The 23,539-nt window shown below is 39.6% G+C and overlaps 1 protein-coding gene across 1 annotated transcript in view; it reads left to right on the top strand.

Moving 5' to 3' along the window:
* The window catches only part of LOC147748151 (uncharacterized), a 648,568-nt gene that overhangs the window by 363,390 nt on the left and 261,639 nt on the right, over positions 1 to 23,539 (top strand). Inside the window, exons 12-19 of the mRNA XM_086959041.1 lie at positions 1,673 to 1,747; positions 3,959 to 4,042; positions 7,309 to 7,365; positions 7,654 to 7,707; positions 8,505 to 8,558; positions 15,917 to 15,970; positions 17,717 to 17,770; positions 22,525 to 22,578. Of these exons, the coding sequence (XP_086815167.1) occupies positions 1,673 to 1,747; positions 3,959 to 4,042; positions 7,309 to 7,365; positions 7,654 to 7,707; positions 8,505 to 8,558; positions 15,917 to 15,970; positions 17,717 to 17,770; positions 22,525 to 22,578 (486 nt within the window). The remainder of the gene's footprint in view (positions 1 to 1,672; positions 1,748 to 3,958; positions 4,043 to 7,308; positions 7,366 to 7,653; positions 7,708 to 8,504; positions 8,559 to 15,916; positions 15,971 to 17,716; positions 17,771 to 22,524; positions 22,579 to 23,539) is intronic.

Consider the following 23,539-nt stretch of genomic DNA (forward strand, 5'->3'; position numbering starts at 1 on the left):
ACAAAGTAAGCACTGGTTATTGAGTGGCTATATATCACACTATTCTGGTCATATAGATCAACCTGGAAAAATATTGATGCTGCAATATCGGCTAACATTAAATTGTCAAAGTAAGTTTATATAGAGAAGTGTAAATGTATTATTATTAACTCCACATATACTTACCTTGATAACATATTGGTTGTCGATATTGTGGAGTAGATATTGTTGCATGTTTTTATCACAACCAAATTACTGTGACCCTCCTTTGTTGAATACACAGCCCCTGATTTAGAGTTCAGTTGTAATAAAAAATCCTCCAATCTGTGCTAATTCTGGTGTACAATTGGATATGGTAAGGACATTTTTTTCCATGGACTCTTCACTGGATATAGCACTACCTTTCAAAACAAAAGGATTTTTCGTCCACTCAAATGTATATAAGACACATAGACGTGTTCCAAGCTGCAACACTCCACATGTGACACATGTATGGTACTGTCCCCTGTGGCCTGTTATCCTGTGCAAAGCCATACATATTCTAAAATCCTCATTTTTTGTTTGGCATATTGATTCATAAAGTAGTTTTCCTTGGATATCATAATTGTGTTTTCAGGACACCCCTTTCCTGTGATGCTGACCCTGGGCTTGGAATCATTGACGTTCACATTTTTATGGTCGGCCGACAGCACAGCTGTCACTTGACAATTATGTGAGAATCACCAGGACAGGGGCTTTAGCTTCACCCACATGTTGGGAGCCAGAAGTATAGGATTTGATTGGTCAAAAGTTGCGTCCTTCCACAGAAGGGCTTGCTCTTCACACAGCTGCAATCATTTTGTTTATTTATCCAGCTGCCTGAGCTTGAACCTTTAGGGGCACACACATGACTATGTAACACTATTTTAGTGTCTTAGATAACTAGATCATTTATGACGTTTCTCTCTTCAGCAGCACATATAGAAGAAGGCCAGTCATTAATGTACATGGATATTTAGGTCTGACTTGTTTAAATGTTTTAATAGGAACAATGTCCTGTGTAAAAGGGCTGTGACTAGTCCTGTGTAAAAAGGCTGTGACTAGTATGTCACCTTTTCATGACAATCGAAAAACAACATTCCTAAACACAAGAGAAGCGCACATATCAGAATCCTTGCATTTTCAAAAATTATTGATGTATATTTTACAGAAAAAAAGCTTTTCTGCGGTTCTTTCCCTTGTTCAAAACTAAAAAGCATAATTATAGATTTATAAACGTTTAGCTTATTAAAAGAAAATGCCATAAATCCTGCATACCTATGCACAACTCTCATAGACAAAATCGCACCATGCAAGATAGACTTGTGTGCTGGTGTGCTGTCACGGGAGCTCAGGAAAGCTGCGTATGGCTAAGTTGCAGTATTCTGGCTCCATGGTGTGTGGCTACTAAGAGTGTCTGGTCTAGATGCTCTACAGGTCATTTTTCGAAGGAGATGCATCAGATCATCTTTGCAGATAAGAAAGCTGGTGATCAGACGAGACTTTAGTTTTAGGACATGTCACCTTTCACCATCCTTCCGGTGCTGGTGTAAGCTTTCTGGATTTCTTTTCCCAGTTTTCCCAAGAAATATAATGCTGCACTAACCCTGAATCTAGGTGAATGTCTCCAAACCCATAAACTGCCAATTCATGATTTTCTGTTTTTTAATCCTAGGGTCCAGCAGGCCGGCCGGGTCTTGCCGGAGCCGATGGGATCCGAGGTCCTCCAGGAAACACTATCATGTTGCCAGTAAGTATTAATTTTACTTAAATCAAAAAAAATAAGGTGATATGAAATATCAAGGGTTGGTGGAGGTAATTTTAAACTGATTATCACATTCACACCATTCAATCTTGGAATATTGTTAGATCTGATCTACAAAATAGAATATCTATCTATCTATCTATCTATCTATCTATCTATCTATCTATCTATCTATCTATCTATCTATCTATCTATCTATCTATCTATCTATCTATCTATCTTATACATATGTAGTTAAATATTACTTGTTTGATGCTTTTATTGCACAAAATGCAGTGGTATTAAAACCATATTTCACAGAGATCAGGTATTTTGCTAGGCCATCTAAATTATGTGAAAAGGTTATCTAAATTATGGAGCCAAAAAGCAAATTATGCGACTCATTCTCTGACAGTATTATTTTCATACATTGTGGCTAGAAACAACATTATGCTGAAATCTGATAACTATGCAAATTATATGACAAATTATGTGGCAAATGTTGTAAATTTATAATTATCCATAATTTATGCGGTAAAGGCAGCAGCCGTAGAACCACATAAAACCACTGGTTCCCGCAACTGTTCATTGTTTTATCAACAGTGTATTCATGAACAATAAACTTAAACATTTAAATTCTAGTCATTGCCCATTGTAAACTGCACTTTAAAGAAAACTGCTTTTTCAAGCTATGTACTGTCAAATAAAGATATCATATTAAAAATACATAAGTGATAGCAAATGTGATATGGTTTTATAGTCTCATATTGCCATTAGGGGGTTCTGGTGAACCTTCAGCCTTATGATTTATGATGTCATCAAAACCCCTGGATGATAATATTTATTTATATGGGGCCTGTTTATATTACCTTTCAACATATGAGGTCAGAATCTATAAAAGACTCAGCTGGAAACATTAGCATCCACATGACTGCTATCTATTTCAAACCATAGAGCCCTAATCTGGTTATGTCTTGCTCCATGCAGTCAATACTGCTACAATGAGTAGTCCTTCACATTATCAGAGGACCTTAAACCTTAAAACTGTGACAATGCCCTAAAGCTGGGTGTTCGGATAGAATGCAAAAAAGGTAGCTGGTGTCTGTAGCTGTCACCTTTGTCTGCCAAGAATGTTTGCATCATATCAGGGAGCCGATGACTTTAATGCCACAGTATTACTTGAGCTGTTGCCAGGCCCAGTCCACTGATGCGTTCAAAGAGAAAACTAATATGTATTAGAGTGTCAGCAGCTGCGGCCCGTGGAGGGAGTACCGGTGGGGCCGAAAGGCGGGGCGGGGGAGGGTAAGGGTGAGGGGTGCTAAAAACCGGAATATGGATAATTGGAGGTAAGTAAACAATTTAATTAATAAAACAAATTTCATAGCGTGCGCTGCATCGCATTTTGTGATGCAGGGCGCGGTAGGAAATTCATTTTATTTATTAAATTGTTTACTTACCTCCAAATATCCATATTCCGGTTTTTAGCAAACCCCACCTTGCCCCTCCCCCGCCCCGCCTTTCTGCCCCACCGGAACTCCCTCCAAGGGCCGTGACCGAGTGTCAGTCCTCTGATAAACCAAACTTACCAATGGGTTTCTAATTATTGTGATGTATACTGAAGCACAAGAACATTCTGTGGCATGCCCAACAGAACTAATTCTTACTTAATTGTATTATTGTGTAGCATTTACAGCAGCAGTAATTACAAAACAACAACAAATCCCATAGCCAATTTAAGAAATTTCAGAATACCACCAATTCTCTTAATTCTGCTCCTGTGTTCTAGTACGTTGTGGAATTTTGTAGACTGGCAAATTTGTAGAAATGTTTCTCACATAGTTTTCCTACAGAATTTTTGCCACTCAGATTGTGGGGGCATTAGTCTTGAAATAATATAAAGAACGTCAAATGAATATCCCTCCCCTCACCACATTATTATATAAATCATTACTTCAATATATGTACAGCTGCAGAGCAGGCAATTTAACAAAGACAACAGGGAGTCATAGCTCTTAAATGAGCTGTGCATCTACTTAAATTAGTTTGACATTTACTTTCCCTTTCCATGACAATTCAATGTTAAAAACCTTTTTGTAACAAAGAGAACGTAAGGGGCCATTCAAGATATTTGGATACAGCAGTTATGAACAGCTAATTTTCAGATGATCCCTCTTCAGAGACACAGATTGGTATTGACTGTGGCATTTTCCTTTGCAGTTCCAGTTTGGAGGTGATCAGCGGCATGGGCAGATTGTCTCTTTTCAGGAAGCCCAGGCTCAGTCAATCCTGCAGCAGGCCAAGGTAAGTAATGATAAATTGTTGCAATGGAAGCGTCCTTTAATCTAAGAGTTGATATCCTTCTCCATCTACTAGTGGAATTCGAAATTAGAACCAGTACTCTTGCAAAATAAGAAAGTGAAAAGAAGTACAATCTCTAGCTATTGGTCAACATTGTTTCAGCCAATGAAGCAGCGATCTGGATAAGGACCGGCGTCATTCTGCATGTATCACTTATCAAGTCAAGGAAATAGCAAATGTCACAGGCAATGGGGGAGGCAGGTGCATAGGGAGGAATGCATTTGGTATTGTTTATGAGTGTGCACAATTCCCTTATTAGCCTCTTGATTAATTATGCAAGATTTTGGAAACATTACATAAAATTGCTTAAAAATCAAATATAGAAGTTTGAGCCATATTTTAGGAAGAGATGCATATTTGTGTATATTTTTGCTGAGAACAAAAGCAGCTTACATTCTGTCCGTTCATGTTGTTCCATTGCTACTGCTATAGGATATTTACCAAAGCAACCCCCAATTATACCAAGTGGCATAATTACATGATTCCATGGAATTTCAAGTTACCGGAATTCTGTGAATTACACCATCTGAATTACAATGTCACCTGGGCCTAGTGTTCTCCATCATATATCCTTCAGCAGGCAAACATATGGGTTGGGGCCCCTACCAACGGAACAGTAATCTGATCAGTGCACTTCTGTTCTTCTCCACCTACTGTTCAGAAAGCCAAGATGAGAAATGTACACCATACTGGATCATGATAGCCTTCTTTAGTGATTGCTTAGCTGGTAATTGTACAAAGCTAAATTCCCCAGGAATGTAAGAGCAATCTATAACAGACCTGTTATCCTTCCATGTGTACTCAGCAGTTACGCAGGATATACAATTAATCCAGGCAGTTGCAGGCTCAATTGGTTCAGACACTATATTTACTCCATTTACCTTTAAACAGGGCAAGGTACAGGCAACTGTCAACGGCAATAAGAGAGTGTGCTTGGCTAGATCTGGGAAATCTCCTCAGCTATTTTTCAACAGGCTAAGGTATGATGTTGCAGTTTCGGACACAGTGGATTGGTCTAGGAATAGTTTTGTGACTCCTGGTATTGCATCAAAGAATATGGTACAAGTTTCTCTAGGTAAGAATGGTCAATTGTATACTTCTCTCACTGTTATCCAGAGTTTCAACCAAAGGCCTGTGGTCTTAGAAATTAGAGCCACCAGCCACTCAGAGGCATAGGCATGGTTTTGAGTCTCAGAGCTTTTTTAAATCCTCCCAGTATGAAAAAAAGCTATTAACTGTGAATCAAGCCATAAATATATGAAATAAAGTAATAAAGCTCATACAAGTGATCATAGCAATACCAGAGTTGCATAATGGAATCACGATGGGCAGTTTTGTTCTGCAATAGTGTACTCAAATGTTCTGCTAGCATTAGTACAACGTGCTTAGAGATTTTGGAATATAGCCTTATAACACGCTGTAGCTGACTATACCGGCCATTAAAGGCCCGCTCCAGCGTTAAAGGCCCCAGCCGAAGGTGAGGGCCTTAAACAAGGAAGAAGGATATTAATGGTTTGTATAGCCCAGTTACAAAGGGCTATAAGGATATTAGAACATTCTGCCACTAGAGGGCAAAATGTTCTAACAAATAAAACAAAGGCCTCTCGGAGCCTGAGAAGGTTTAAATCTCTTCAGGCTATGACAGGCCTTTGTTCACAGCAACAGCTGTGAACAAAAGTAACATTGGAATGTTTCTCTGTGGGCCTTTACCAGCCCGTAGAATCACAGAGCACTCCATTGTATTCAATGGAGTGCTCCTCCATTCAAATGTTATAATATAACTTTCAGTTGTCAATGGTAAGCACTCCAATGCTGAAACATAGCTCTTACTACCTGTGAAGTGCATTACATGCTATCTTTTATCAGTGCATTACATGCTATCTTTTATCAGCTTCAAAGAGACCATGCTGATCATTTGGTTAAAAACCTACTAAGTAATCATCAATTAGGAAAAATAGAATAACTAATACCAAGTAGGACACAATAAGTGCAAGTACAAGTTATCAATTATTTCTTTGACAAAATAAAACAAATGCATGTGCTCTATTTCCTGATAATAACACATACAGACGATTGATTATAACTCATATAATGTTTATGCTTTCTTATGTGCTTGAAGTTGAATCTTGGTGTCCTTGTTCCTCCACATAAATCTTCCTCTTCACTAGGAACAGTAGCAATCGCACGCATCAACACATGATCAACCATGGTTAAAGTCAAGAATCAATTTATTATGGCCACCAAATGCTTCAGAAATCACCATTCATTGGCGGAGTCACTATTTCTTTAATGCAATCACTCTTTTCCTGGGGGCAGGTAACCCTCCTTTCAGCAGGCAATCCTTCCTAATTTCAATCATTTCTCTGTTAGGCCAGGCACTTCTCCGAAGAAATAACCAGAGCCAATGAAAGAGACAAACCGAACACCTCCTGCAATAAAACCTCTGTTTGCACAATGGAAGAAGCAACCTCCACTAATCTTCGGCCAATATATTCTCCACCTGACCAGCAGACGATATAATTTGCAAGGCTCTCAATAAATCTTTTTAAATTCCCCAATTAGAGTAGTGGAAAGCAGTTTACCCCATGTTCCTCAATAATATTTTTAATTAGTGAGAAAGATAATTGTCTCCAGAAACCATTGCCCCGATAAATATACACTTAAAATAGGATTTGAAGCAACTGTCTCTAATGCTTCTCTAATATTTCAGTCTTTATGCCAATGAAAAATGAAATTACAACAATTTTTCTCCCAATCAATATTTCCCTACCACATAACAAAATGTAACATATTCCTCCTACATTACCTGTTCTTCAATTTAAAGAAAAATACACTTGCATAGAAGATCCTTCCAACCAATCTTTCTTCAAGGTTGCTAAAGACACTGTTGCTTTTACCTGTTCAGCCTCATCTGACATCAAGAAGTAGCATGTCCTCTGAAGCAATTATCACTTATTCTCAGGAGAGGGGTGTTTTTTTCCCAAGTTGCTCCTAATCAATATGTGAATTCTAGAATAAGGCACCACTAAGGACTTCACTCAATTAAATGTAATTAATACATGGGTAGATTCTATCAACTGCCTTGCCTTACTTAGTAAGAATGTGATTGCTACAATGATTGGAACTAAGCAACGCTATGTATTGTAGTTGTTTGTTTTGTTGTAAAACATGTACAAACGTTAATCTCTAGTGATTTCTCTCCTTTCTAGCTTGCTATGAAGGGACCTCCGGGACCTATCGGTCTCACAGGAAGACAAGGCCCTTTGGTAAGTCATTCAAGTTTCTACTACCTGTACTCTCAAAGTGCCTGGCCAGAGGTATGAAGTAAAATGGCCAAAATAATCAATGCATCTTGTAAGACATCATCCAGGTTGAGGCAAATTCAGCCAAAGCCATTTTCTTGACTTTTAAGTGTTATGTTTCCAGATTTAGCGAGATCTCGTTTGTAGATCAATGAAAGAGTAAGTCATGCAACATTTTAAATGAAATACAAATCAAATGCCTTTTAGAGAGATGTTTCTGGCTGCATCACTTATGCCATTTTTTTCTTTCAGGGCACTTCAGGAAATCCTGGCCAGAAAGGTGATGCAGGAGATATGGGGCCACCGGTAAGTGACGAGGAGAAATAACCCATAAATACCTAAGTAGGAGGTGGAGAGACAAAGAAGGAAGACATATAAATCAATCACAGAGGCTCACAATTCACTACTTGTGAGCCAAGGCAACATTTGGTCTACCAAACAGTATATTGGTGTCAGTAGCAGATCATCCTCCTCCTGCCATACTCCTGCACCCTGGTACACACAGTTACTCAATACTGATGAAAGGCACCTTTATACATTTCGAACCACAAGGCTAAAATCTCAGTCACCTCAGAATCTTAGGTCACTGAAACAAACAGTATCACATCCAAATCCGGACATAACATCAAGACAATCCTTAATTGTTCTCTAAGGGTTTAAAAAACGGCCCCACCCCACTATCTCCACAATCATCCTAAATTCAGCACAAACTTCCACTCATGACAAAACTACTACATGAATAACACAGTCAATCTGATAATTATCACAAATACTGCTCAGATACCTGACATTGCTGCACATATTTCACTCTTCTTTAATCTCATTGACTCCCACCAAATTTATAGCCAAAATTATCAGTTAAGTAAACATTACTAGCTTCAAAGGAGACATCAAAAGACAATAGGTGATCCGCACAGCCCTTCTTGATGCTGTTTCCTACACCAGCACGGTTTAGATTCCGCTTTCCAGGTTGATAGCTTCCCCACCACACTGACAATCACCATGATCTTTCATGGGGATATCACGTATACCAGTGAATTGGTTCATCTCTTTTCTGATGGAGATGGAAAGACTTCTGATTTTTTAACATGTGCTCTCTTTAGGGACCTCGTGGTGTGCATGGTGCAACAGGGCCCCCTGGTAAAGGAGGAAAGCGTGTAAGTATTCTTTTGCAACATATAATTTTGGAATAAGCTTTGAAGTCTGTACTGCTCAAGGTTGGTTGCTCTTCTTTATCAACTACATAGTTCGTCTTCCGTTTTTTTTCGTCATTTTTCTTAGTATTGCCCAACTCTTGCTTCATTGCTGTATATTATCTGTGGTAAGAGTTTCCGCTGGAATTTACAGGGAGTCATAGAGAACAAAGATCAATATATATATGTATATACATATATATATATGAGGTATGTGGCGCTCTCAAGATTTAACCAATGCAGCAAATTCAGCCACTTAGGAAAACAGGAACCAGCAAGACCCAAAGATGGTGCAAATTTTCTTTTATTGAATGTTAGCCCAGCACCAGTCCGCCATGACGCGTTTCGGCTAGAGATAGCTTTGATCATATATATATATATATATATATATATATATATATATATATATATATATATATATATATATATATATATATATATATATATATATATATATATATATATATATATATATATATATATATATATATATGAAATTATTTTAGTCTTATCAGAAAAAATAATACAACAAACAAGATATCCAGCAAGGATGTATATTGACATTAATGCAGGGTGTACATGAAACCCTAACCCAGAACAACAAAGCATTACATTGCAGTTTTGTCTATCAACCACACCCTAAATCCCTATGTAGTCACTCCTTGACTGAGTCACCGGCAACCTCCAAGCACGACTAAAAATCTATTGTTCCATCATCAGGTTTTGAAAGCACAGGTATTGCTGGTTGGAATCCCACCAACCCAGTGCCATTTATGTCACTTTGTCCCCATTTCACGGGATGGAGCCATATGGGTGGCCCACAGGGTCCCTAGGGTGGGGTGTGAGTGGTGGCTGTGAAACGTAAACTTCCATTGCATCACTACAATAGACTGGACCCTAAACTGAGGATTTCAGAGTTGGGACCATTACACATGCACAGAAGATAACCATACACCATTTGGCCAACAACAGTGCCAAGGACGAGAACCTGTGGTAGGGGAAAGGAAAATGGTTCACATAACCAAAGAGTTCAAGAAGTGGAGGAAGCAGCAGACTTAAGTCAATTGTTTTCTCGAGTTCCACAAGGAGTACACTCCAAAATGCTTTGATTAAGGTCGGCCCCAAGAAGGTGAATACAATCTGCTTCAGTGCAGACACATCTCTGGCAGGCGGTGTTGATGAGAAGAAGAAATTAATGGAGCCCTCTCAGCCAACAGTACATTCTATAAAGAAATCAATAATTAACAAAGCTGTCTCAAATATTTACAGAAATATCCTTGGTTTGTTTTCAAGTGTAATCTCCAAATCTCCAAATATATATATATATATATATATATATATATATATATATATATATATATATATATATATATATATATATATATATATATATATATATATATATATATATATATATATATGAAATTATTTTAGTCTTATCAAAAAAAATAATACAACAAACAAGATATCCAGCAAGGATGTATATTGACATTAATGCAGGGTGTACATGAAACCCTAACCCAGAACAACAAAGCATTACATTGCAGTTTTGTCTATCAACCACACCCTAAATCCCTATGTAGTCACTCCTTGACTGAGTCACCGGCAACCTCCAAGCACGACTAAAAATCTATTGTTCCATCATCAGGTTTTGAAAGCACAGGTATTGCTGGTTGGAATCCCACCAACCCAGTGCCATTTATGTCACTTTGTCCCCATTTCACGGGATGGAGCCATATGGGTGGCCCACAGGGTCCCTAGGGTGGGGTGTGAGTGGTGGCTGTGAAACGTAAACTTCCATTGCATCACTACAATAGACTGGACCCTAAACTGAGGATTTCAGAGTTGGGACCATTACACATGCACAGAAGATAACCATACACCATTTGGCCAACAACAGTGCCAAGGACGAGAACCTGTGGTAGGGGAAAGGAAAATGGTTCACATAACCAAAGAGTTCAAGAAGTGGAGGAAGCAGCAGACTTAAGTCAATTGTTTTCTCGAGTTCCACAAGAAGTACACTCCAAAATGCTTTGATTAAGGTCGGCCCCAAGAAGGTGAATACAATCTGCTTCAGTGCAGACACATCTCTGGCAGGCGGTGTTGATGAGAAGAAGAAATTAATGGAGCCCTCTCAGCCAACAGTACATTCTATAAAGAAATCAATAATTAACAAAGCTGTCTCAAATATTTACAGAAATATCCTTGGTTTGTTTTCAAGTGTAATCTCCAAATCTCCAAATTGGAGAAAAGGTGAGAGAAAGAGATAATAATGATCAGAACGAGGTGTCTATTTTTGTGTGTGGGGAGTGTAAGACACATCATAGAACAGGGAACTGTCAAGTTAATTACAAAAAAATACATTGCTGATGTCAAACACTTAACATGGCAGCAGGAGCACACCTGCTACCAGTTCATCAACACTGTCCCATCGCAAATTTCACATGGTACATCCGAAATCGTGCAAATCAGAGCACTGCAGTTATGGAACTGCATTGGCAGGTGCCTTAAACAAAACACCTCAACATTACACAAGAAAGTGAACAACAGTTTCTGAGGAGATCTTGAAATCATAGGTACGACCACTAGTAAAAAAAAGTGCCCTGCTTGCACTTAGAATGATTGTGTTAGGATCCGTGACTAGTATTAAAAGAGCTGTGGCAGGAGAGATGCAACCGAACAGCTGTTTTGCCAGGCCTCCGTCCCACTTGCCAGACTTCTCAGGTCGGATCACAAAACATTTTTGATTGGTGCTATTATGGTTTCTCTAACCACCTTTCTACACCTTATTATGAAAAAAGGATCCTGGAGGTGGAAGGTGTGACAAGAACGTTTGTGCACATTTGCTGTGTGACACTTTGTTGTGCTGGTGATGTGTTCTGTTATTTTTTGTGCTGCTTTACTGTGATGTTTTGTTGTACTGTAACTATTTTGATGTAGTTTTGGTTTACTGTAGTTTTTGTGTTGCTTTCTGGTTTGTCTGTCTTGTTCTGATGGGCCATGTTTTGCTTTAGTAGTGGTGTTATGTTGATGTGTGTGTTATTCGCGACGTTTTTGCTGTTTACTAGAGATAAGTCATCAAGCATTGCTATATTTTCAGCCAAAAGCAATACTTGCTTTGGAAGCTCCTGTGACAAGCAACTATTTACCTCCTCCTAAGTTCGTAAAATGGCTCTGCTCCAGCCCTTCAACTACTTAAGACACCTGTCAGTCCAAACCTGTGACGTCAATCATCGCTTTAGGAGGACAAAGATCTTTAGCTTTACAGATAAATCCATCTCTTTTCAGCCTTTGTTTATAGCCCATGAATTTAAAGCTGCAGTCGTGTATTCTTTCACATGGTGCTCACAAGGCAAGCTCTGAACGTGACTTAGTAATAAGCCACTCTAGGAACTTTCCCTGTACAGGGGCCTCCCTGTAAGGGCCTGCTAGTCTGTGCTGTAAGTGTTGACAAGGGCACCTAAGCCACAGCAGTAACCAAGAGCAGGACCAGACAAAAACCCTAAACAAACACACAAGGTTTGCACTTCCAAATAAGGATCCTGTTTCGTCAGCGAACTGGGTGCTGTCTCATTCTTCATGCAGGCATATTACAAACAATGTCCCGGAAATGTTTATTTGAAACAGAGCCTTCAGCACTTTCAACAGTTGCTGTTTACTTAGCGCATTATTGGTTCTTCGTGGAGGTCTTACAGATTGGCGAGTGGCGCAAACTGGTGGGGGCATATTATCAAGGGGGTTTATCTCCGCTTTTTTGGCTTTAAAAGCCAAGAAAGCGGAGATAAAATTATCTCCCTATTACCTAGCTGTCACTAACACCAGTTAGCGACAGCTAGTAGGAGATGGCGACCATCTTGGGCCCCACTTTGCATGTCAGTGATATTTATCACTAATGAGATGCAAAGTGGGCGTGCCAAGATGTTAGCGACTGAAAACAGTCGCTAACATCGCTATCTCCTATTACCAACTTTTGGAGATATTCACGCTAAGTGCAAATATCTCCAAAAGCTAACACCTGCCCTGAGCAGTTCTTAGCCATGTTATCCAATGGGAGGTGGATAACATGGCTAAGAGCATTTGCTCGGTAATGCATGAATATCGCTGACTTTTTGGCGATATTCATACATTGCGGCGATTTTTATCGCATTTGCGATAAACCTTGGTAATACCAAGGTTTATTTGCGGTAAAAATCGCCGCAGCTCAGCGGTAAATTTTTGTCTCTAACCAAGCAATAGCGATAATTATCGCTAGTGCTTGGTAATATGCCCCCAGATTCGTTGTAGTGTGCAGCAATTTGTTCATTTCGAAGCTCCCTGTCACTGGAATTATGTGGCAGCATAGTGCTAAAATATATGGCATAGAAACTATGCAGCAAGGAAAGTCAAATTATGCAGCATAAAGCGGCATATTTTGAAGCAGTTCGTCATTTAATTGTCATTTTTGTACATGTTACCACCAATGTTCCCTCTAATTTTTTTGCACTGGTTACAGCATTGTAAGGTTTCTGTGCGCTGCAGCCAAGGGTACTTGCGCCACGAAACTGATCATTCACACGAGTGCAGCGCGCAACGATCAAGATCAGTGCCAACTGCAGTAAAACCTCTCTCACGGTTTTCACTGAAAGAGACTCAGTGCTACTGCAACCACAAATGGGAGGAGTGAGAAAAGATCTTAAGAATCTCCCTGGTGGATCATTAATGTTCAGCAAAACACACAGAAGATGATGGACGGAATGTTGCACAATGGCAAAACATTCACCCCCAGTCACAGATCTGGGTTTAATCCATCGTTATTTTGCTCACCAAGCCACCCCAGTTCAGACATGGCCATATGAAAATCAGTTTGACCCTGTGCCTCATGGGAACAGTCCAGCCTGAACTGCCAAGCCATGTCTTCCCTGGACTGGATTCAAGCATCCTAGGACCGGTTTCTGGATATCAGCCATCATCAGCCAGGATAGCTTGAATCCAGTGGCTTAGTGAGCACGGGACCCACGTCTGGGCATACCCTTCCCACATAGGGTGAACAGCAAAACACACAAGATTAATGTTCACCAGATAGCTGGAGGTGTCCTCCTTCTACTACAGAGATTTCCCCCTTCCTTCTCTGTGCCATCTGTATGTCCTCTGCATTTCAGCTACTGTCCAGCACACACAGCCTGACCAAAAAGGTCGGATCGCCACACTAACCCTTACCTTGGAGAATGCATCCCTTCTGGGTTGCTAACTTGATTAGCGATTCAGCCAACCACTGGTAAATGTTTGTGGAGTACAACCTTGAGGCTAGATTTTTATGACCTCATTCACTACATCCACCTGAGAGCCGCCAACCAGCTTCAGCAACAGGCAACACTAGTTAACACTCTATGGGGAAAGGTTTCACCTCATTAATATCTGTTTAACACATAAATACAGCTATCAGCAAAGGAAAGGTGACCTGCCTCTGGGTGGGAAAAAGTCCTGTTACCGCCTAGACACACATTTGGTAGTATTGTGGTAACTTTTGATCTGTTTGAGCTAAAAACTGTTTTTTTTTTGTTGTTGTTAAAATCTGCAGATTATGCAGAAGATGGTGGATTGGCCTTGATCATCCCACAGCTTTTTTAGTTTTCGTCCTGATGTTTTATAAAGTTTGCATTATTCAACTAGTGGTTTAGGAATTAAACACCTCCGCAGGGCCACTTCTGATGTCACACAGAGGTGAGTTATTCTGGGAGTAAACTCCAACGCAGTGCAGGAAACAATAGAACCCATCAAAACCATCATAATAGAATGCCAGACAAGAAATATGAACAAACATTCTTGTCACGAATTACCGCCTCCAGAAACCTGCTTTCATAATACAGTGTACTAAGCACTGCCTTAATTTACAACCAAGGACATGAAATAGCGCCAGTAGGAAATGTTTAACAAATCAGCCACTCATGTCTCTAAAACCGCTTTTTAGCAGGGAGTTAGAGGTTAATGGGCCCTGAACTAGAGAGGTGCACCTAACGGTGCTCAATATGCTTTGGAGAATAGAAGTGGTATGATATAAACTGACTTTTATTAAAAAAATTACAGCTCTCTGCCAATAGTCACCCATTTTGACTAACCTTTCAGTGCCCCAGAATGTTTAGATCCCAATCAATTCCCCTTAGTTAAAGTCTAGTTTGCAACTGGTATTTTAACTATATTGTCAACAGGTGCTACCATAATGTTAGATATTCACCAGTGAGTTCAAAATCTCACAAAACTTTTTTTTAAACATATTTACGTGTTCATTGCTATCATTCAAAAATGGCAAGCACACAGAAATTAGAGCCACATTGGAAAACTTTGCCTAAATTGTCCCAGTCCTGCATTTCCACATTTAACCATTTGTCTTTTCTACAAAATTAGAGGGCCAGAATGTCTTGTTAGAGGTCAAATGGCTAAGATGGCTAAACACAGGTAAACACTCAAGAGCTGATCTCAGAATCTCCTGTGACGTCCATTTGCGCTTCCAACTTATCGAAAATAAGACGTCAACAATATAAAATCTGATTTGATTTTTATGCGATCGCAGCATAAAAATATCAAAGTGGTGTCCACATTCTAGAGCCGTGTAATGATGTTCTCTATGGCAGACACCCGAAGCAGACATTATTCACATATTCACAACCTGTCCAATCCAAAAACCCATATTTAGATGCTGTATTGAACAAACATACACACACAGCAAGCCTCCCGGTAACCTTTGGTTCTGTAGTGCTGCTGACTGGAACCACCAATTTGTGCAAATTATATGTAAAATGCTCAGCTGTTCTGCTGGCATAACTACAAATTGCATGTCAGTAGCGAGACTCCAGGTATTCAGACATAGATAACTGGGCCAAGAAATACTGGAATTATATGACTTCGATGCATATATGTATGTTAAATATAATCAAAACATTTTAATCTGATATGGGGCAAATTAATAGAGAACTGTTGTTAAACCTGCAAAATGTGGAATATATGCTAAGTGGGATAGGACCTATTTCAACATTCGCCACATTTGTCCTAAAACGTATTATTTTAGGATGTTAGATCACTTGCTGGGTATAGAATAGACATATATGTTGGGCCAGAAAACGTTGAGGTTTTTTTATTTTGTTTGCTGGGAATTCTTAGAATCTAAGATACGATTTCATTACAGTTTGCTGTCGTAATAACGTAAGCAATGTCTTCTACTGCTCAATAAACGGGGTGGAAAAACATGCAATACAGTACACGATTGGCATCTTTGAGAATGTGGTGAAGTGTCAAACATGATTTAATTAATAACAGTTGAATGGAATATTCTTCTGTTCTTATTTCAGGGCCGTCCTGGTACCGATGGAGGAAGAGGCGCTCCAGGAGAAACTGGGTCAAAGGTAAGTTCTAATTGATTCTGTCAAACTGTCAAGAAATACCCAGAGTGTTTCATGGGAGTCTGGCTTTTGAACAAGCCCTCACGATCTTAAGCTAATATTCATTATTAAAATACATGAACAGTCTGACATAATGCAATAAGCATTACATGGAACACAGAAAACAAGATAAAACATGGTAAACTGAATACAGAATCACAAACATCTATATCTTTGGGTCAGCTCTCACAGCCTATTTTATCAGAAAAGGGTGATATTAATTGGGAAGATGACAATAAGCACATTATTAAACTGCGTCTGTGGGGTTGTAGGCAGAGGGTTTCACAGTGGGAAAATTAAACAACTGTTTTAACACAACTAGGAAGTCCTGTTGCTTTATTAAACTTGTGTTACAAACATTGAGAACATTCGCAGGCTTTTGTTTTTTGCATTAATCTCAAGGGACAGGTAATGAACTTGTAGCAATGACCTCTGCAGCTGAATTGGATCTACAAAATGGCACTTTAGATTCACTTGTGCAAATAAATAGTTTACATAATATTCTGCATCAAAGGTGCATGGTGTAATATAATAATAATAATTGGATTGGTCATGACATTTCTCACAGAATAGCAAGCGTTTGTTATTTATATCACCTTAAAATACATTTAACTGTTTTGCTGAGAAATCTAACTTACCCTAACACTTTATTTATTAATTGTGCAGACAGACAACACCATTACAGCCAAAAGTAATTCTTCGAATTACATTCCTAAATATCAGAGGAGTATAAAGGTGCTTCTAGAATATATGTGGCAAATGCTTTATAATAATTCCTTAGCTTTGTCACATCCTAGAAATTCTAAATGTTTGCTATCTTTTCAAACTCACTGAAACTCCAATAATAGTAGTATTCTGCCGCACATATCTCATGCATTATCTAGAAAACATGATATCAACAATACCATTGAATGAAATTATTTCAAAGAATGAACTGTATCATTATTTGGAAATATTGGGACATTTGCAGGGTATTCTACTTATGTCCCACAAATTAAATAACATGACTGGGTGATGCAAACAGATCCCAAGCAAAGCCTGATTTGCAAGCAGTGGAGTTGAAGAAAATGCGTTTGAAAGTTGTTTTATTTTTATGGATTAACTTCAGGAGATGTAGCTTAAAGGCATGACTATGCTCGTTTCAAGTACAATTTTATAATGCAAGCGGAAAATGGAGATGCATTCCTTGTTGCTGACAGTTTTATATATGTCTGTTTAAAACAAATGTCTGAAGCATGTTATCCAAAGAAGAATGAGTTAATTGTATATTTCAAGTCTTCTATGGAACTAGTCTGTATATTTAATGGTACTAATGATACTTTTCAACTCTGGTTTCTTTATCTGTGCTGCTTTGGGAATTTCTTTGATTTGCCTTATGTTATATTCCCCCCATTTTTCACACTAACTGCATGACAAATAATGAAAGCCTTAGTTTCAGATGAAAAGTGTCATAAATGGACTGATGCCTTCCATTGAAGTCAAATCACTAAAGGACTTGCAAATATGTCATTTATGGAAGGCATTCTTAACAATTTGCCCATTTTACTAGCTTCTTCGTAGTGACTATTTACACACACACAAATACACACACAAACATTCCCACACAAAGTGCACAGACATGGAATACTTTTGATTAACAGTTGATACTTATCCAAAACGGCATATCTAGTAATTATGCAATTTTTAAGCCAATGTTTTATTTCTTAATAGGGCGACAGAGGTTTTGATGGCTTACCCGGACTTCCTGGTGAGAAAGGACACAGGGTAAGAAATGAGACCTTTGCAAAGCTTCTCCAATTCTCTTTTACAATTTTGAACCAACTTCCCAAGGTGACTAGTGAGAGAAAAACGTGAATGAAGTAGAGTTAATTTACATTTAACTTACTTGGCTATACTATTATCAGTTTACCCTCTCCTCTTATTTTGGAAAAGAAAATATGCAAATTAATTATTGGGGTTGCCTGTCAGCTTTGTGTGAAATCATTGATTTGTTTAGCTTCTGATAGCATCAATCAATCAATCATGCATTAGTAGAGTGCACAGCTACTCCAGAAGGAGTGTCCTGGCCTGAGCAGATGGCCTATGCCCATCCCCCAGGCACTCTATCTGTTCCTAATAAGAAAGGTCGGTCAAATAACTAGGGGGCATATCAGCAAGGGCCTACGATAATTGTCGCTCAGCGCTCTTAGCATGAGGATAATTATCGCAGGCTAATGCTGGATTCTATCGCAGAGATAGCGTGCTATCAGCAACGCTTATCTCCCAAGCAATAGAAATCCATGCGTTAGCCACAAAACAGTGCGATTATCGCTGGTATTCCAGTGATAATCGCACTGTGACTGGCGATACCTTGCTGATAGGGCAGGGTGGATTTAGCCATGTAATCCACCACCCTTTGGATTACATGGTTAAGTCATAATAAAAGGAGGCGTAAGAAAAGTAGCGATAACCGCTGTTAACGCTACTTTTCTTATCGCTCTGCATGTTAGCGTACACCTTGATAATTGGAGAATTGTCGGTTAGCGACATTTCTCCAGTTATTTTGGTGAGGAACGGTCACTTTGCATCTCATTAGAGATGCAAAGCTGGGCTTTCAGGAAACAGGCATTAAGGCATGGATTCACGCGTTAGCGTGCCCATGCTTATAGGGCGATAAAATTATCGCCGCTTTGCGTCTGAAAGCGGACGCTAAAGCGGCAATAATTGTATCACATCGCCTTGCTGATATGCCCCTAGGTTTTGAGAGACCTCCTAAAGCAGTTTTCATCCCAGACTTTGCGCAGATGAGGTGAAAGTAGATTCCAAGCATGAGCTGTGAGATAGGTAACGGATGAATCTTCCCATTTATTATGCTTACATCTTAGGATGCAAAGCAACCTGGCCTCAGAAGGGTGGAGAGTTCTGGCTGGGAGATAATGAGTGAGTCTGACTGAAAGATATTATGGACCCATATGATAGAAAGCCCTGTGAGCCAGAGCTAATATTTTAAACTGAGTCGTCCCTGAAAGGTAGCCAATTCAACTCCTTCTTGTAAGGGAAAAACACCACCAGCCCCAGAACATTTATTAACAGCCTGTCATCTGCATTCTGAACCCCCTGCATCCTTTTTCAGCAAAGAGGCAGGAAGACCTAAGTACAATGCATTAGAGTAATCCAGACGCAAAGTGATAAGCGTATGTATGACAGTTTTTTATGCCAGTAAATGGAGCAGGGAAAGACATTTGTTCATCGATCTAAAAAGACTGAAGCAGGATCCAACTTCTGCAGAAACCTGAGAACTGAAGGTCAGCTGGCAGTCAAAACTCACGCCCAAGTTAAGGGCTAAGCTGTTCGGCAGAGGTGGGGAGTCAGCGCACTACGCCGAGCTCTTTGCCAGGGCTGGGTTTCTGCCGATTTTGTTACAAGGACGATTTTGCAGCTATTCTGCAAAAACGACCCTGTAACAAAAAAACGGCCCCCAGGTATCCAAACCCGGCCCCCCACCCGCGCGCCACACTGGGCGATTGCCCAGTGCCCGCTATGGCCAGTCTGGCCCTGCCCGGACCCCAAATGATTCAACTAAAGAAGACAAGGGAGCCGCATAAACAGTAAGAAGGGTAGGGCTGAATGCTGAGGCGTGTGGGACTCTAAACTTAATATTTTTGAGGTCAGAAGAATACAGTGCCATCCGGACTGTTTGGCCTCTGTTAACGAGAAATAAGGGAATCCATGCAAGGGACTCCAGTCCCTGGAGGGAATCCTCCAGGGACTGGAAGACTGATGTCTTCCAGTCCCTGGAGGAGAATGGAGTGTGACACCAAGTCAAAGGCTGTGGGTAAACAAAGTTTAACCAATGCAGCCTGTTCAAGTGCCAATTTAATGGAGTCTGTCACCTCCACTAGAGCTGATTCGGTACCTTTACTTGGTCTGAATCCAGTGTGTGAGTGGAGCGGAAGCTCACCTTGCTCCAAGTATTTGGATAACTGCACATTAATGAGTTTGTTCAGCATCTGAGATGCAGCCAGTAGAAGGAGATAGGCCTGAACAATGCCAGCTGGGACGTTTTTTAGCAGTGGAAATCGGTCTGGCCTGCGTCTAAAATACTATACAGTGGTGGATTAAATAGAACTGTTGAATAATTGATTGAAAATCGGATTGATCACCATAGAAATCAAGGTTAAAATGTGCAGGCAGGGGAGAGGGTTCCTCAGACTTACAGGAGAGGGTATCTTGATCAGACTCCTCCAATGAAATATAGGAAATTTGCCAAAATGGTCAATAGGGGGCCCGACTATGTTCACCAGCATTTTCTCTTTATTTACTATGATAGGATTTGCCACCAATTTGGTGACAATTTTAAACAACATATCATCAAAGAAACTGGAAAAATCCTTACATAAAATGGCAGATGATGCTAAAGGATGTGTAAGAGTATTGTTATTGGCTCCTGAGCTTTTTTTCAGCAATGAAGGCACACTGGGATATCTTATTTAGGACCTTTTTATAGAGTTCTTTATCCTCTGGGAGTTAATGCCTTCTCCAGCGCCGCTCTAATTTCTTACATTAGTTACACATATTTCTGTGCTTGACATTGAACACAGGGGGCAGAAACGTAACATCTAAAATTGCCCGAGGTTTTAATATTTTTCAACTGGGTTATTTTTTCAAGTTCAATAGGCAGGAGTTAACTGCTGGGACATACAACTGTACATCCCTGCTGATACCTCAGAAGAAATTGGTGTCTGTATCCAACATACAGATCCTTAGGTTTGAGTTTGGCTTCAAAAGGGCCCTATTGGAGGAGAAATGTTCCACAACCCATGTGCAGTGAATAATAAAGTGATCAGACAAGAGAATGCTTTTGACTTTCCTCATCTCAACACTACAGTTGGATAAAATATGATCTAGAGTATGGCCTGCTTGATGAGTGGGGTGATTAATATATTGTCTCAGGTTTAAAGAATTTAACTTTTCTAGGAGTGTCACAGCCTGAGCATCAGCAACATAATCAATATGTAAGTTAAGGTCTCACAGGGGGTAAAATTTGAACATCGAGGTAGATATTTTGCAATGACATCATCTAGAGAGTTGAGGAAATCTCCTGCATATCCAGGGGCCAATAGATCAATGCCCAGCTAGAGAAATTTGTGTCGACATGGAGGTACAAAAACCTAATGCCTCTGCTCTACTAAGCTTAGTTAATACAAATGTAGAGCACTGGAAACAGTTTTTAAAAACAGTCATGCTCCCAGCTCTGCTGCCCACCCTGTCCATAGGAACCAAAGGGTAGCCTTCGGGAAGGGCAAGTGCAATGTCAGGAGCAAAGGACTTGCTCATCTACAACTCTGTTAGAAATAATACATCGATCGCCTCAGCACGGAGTAGATCAAAAACATACTAAGCCTTCTTATGTAGTAAACGAACATTCAATATTGAGGCATGCAGCTCTAAATATTATGCATTCTCCTTCCATTGTAGACTACAGTTAGATAAGCTAGCCCCACAACTTCCACCCCGGTAAAGGGGCACAGCGCATTCCACGCAAACAAATTGCATAGAGTGCGACTCCATCAAAGACTCACCAATACAGCAGGTCTACGGTCATAGGTGGTATAGTTCCTGGGCCGAGTACTTAATCCTACGCTTGAGGGGGACTCCAAATGGGCAGCATTGCTGGCCCTGGCAAGGAGCTAGATGTGAACAGGAAAGACGGGCTTGCCTCTGGCATGCCTTTAGCATACACGCATCGTGTCCACGCTGCAAACCTTCTTATAAGCGGTCAGGGCTTTCCCTTCTCAAACTACTAGACCCCTGGCAAAAACATTTCAGCTCTCTGATCCCAGGAGTAAAAATATCCTCCTGGATCGGCTCACAGTAGCTGTATTGATTGCTCCATACAACACTTGGGACTAATAACCCCCCCCCCCCCGCATAAGACCTAACAGTAAGACTGCTTTTAAAATCAGATACTTTCATATAAATAACTGTATCAACTAAACCACTGCCCTAAAAAACGACGGCTCTCTGATCAAAGGAGTAAAAACAGGTTCCTGGATTGGCTTGCTGTAGCAGTATTGAATGCCCCGTACGGCACTCAGAATGAAAGAACAACGCCCCTCACCGCACAAGACGAAACTGTATGACTGCTATTAAAATCATATTCAGTGGATTCCAGCTAGATTTTCATAAAAACTGGTAATTCCAGATAGGTACAGTATTATGCATGTTTGAATAAAGCGAATCCCTTCTTTTCTGCTCAGAAAACCAGAATGGTCAACTAAAGGTATATGTTATGATTTATTTAGAGCAACGAGTAGTCCAAAGAGCAAAGAGGCAGAAAAACACTATGGAAAATGAGGAAACATCCTCAGTGAATCAATCCACAAGTTTGCAGAGCCTTTAATGGTTCCGACCTTGTCTACCACAGAACCTTTTAGACAATTTGACAAAGGAGTGTTTAGGCATCTGAAACTGTGAGTGAAAATGTGGAGTTTCTGCGTATAGTAAAAAGATTAGACTTGTTTTATTTTCCTTCTCAGGGAGAAGTGGGGCAGCAGGGCCCCGTAGGACCGCTTGGAGACAACGGAGAGAAGGTAAATATTTGTCTATATTTTAATTTGACATCTATTATTATTATTGTTGTTTTGTTGTAGTTTTCTTTTAATGTTGCTGTCGTTATTGTTAATATAAGCAGTATTAACAGTGCAGTAGTAATACTAAGATATTCTGTCTATGGATTGTTATAAGTAGCATGATATTGCTATTATGAATCACGAAAAGAAGAGGCTAACAGAAAAGACTGCACCACCACCTTTATCTTCAGTTGCCTTTCTTAAGTAATCACCATGCTCTGCTCCTAAAATTCTGTGACAACATTCTCCCTTTGGTCTCATCAAAGTGTTATTGGTACTTTGAATCATTATTTTTTTTTCAACCATCACAATTAGTGCAGTTATTTTGTTATAATCAATATTTAGTATTTTGTATCAGTCAAGTATCTGGCAAAGCTCTTTCAAATAGTTTCACTGAAGAGCCGTTAACAAAGAACACTCAGTTAACAAAGAACCCCGTCGTAACAAAGAACCCCCGGTGTTTTTTAAAGCTTGCTAATTTATAATGCTGAAAATGTTTGTTGTGCTACAGAATTGCTTTCTTGTATCTTTTGCTGATAGCAACTGATCTGGAATTTAAGTTATTCAGGTACATGTGACAATACTACCAAAAATAGCTTAGAGAAAGTAAATCTAATCCAAAGATTAAAGTGGCATCGTAACAACTATAAATCTATAACACATCCTAAAATGTATAGTGCTGAAATCTCCCTAATCCCAGTAAATGGCTGAGACTATTCAATTATCTTGCACCATTTCAATATTGCAAATAAACATGGAAATCCCACTCTCTCCAAGTCCCTCCATCAGGAATTTTCATCAACTAGAATTTTGTAAATCACCCTCTCTTACAGCATTATTTCAACTGAGGTGATAATGGCTACTAGACCTGCAGTGGGAACCCTTAGTAGGGTAATGAATACTAGTAAGCAATAACAATAGC

Source organism: Lissotriton vulgaris, chromosome 1_1 (assembly GCF_964263255.1).
Source record: "Lissotriton vulgaris chromosome 1_1, aLisVul1.2, whole genome shotgun sequence".
NCBI lineage: Eukaryota > Metazoa > Chordata > Amphibia > Caudata > Salamandridae > Lissotriton > Lissotriton vulgaris.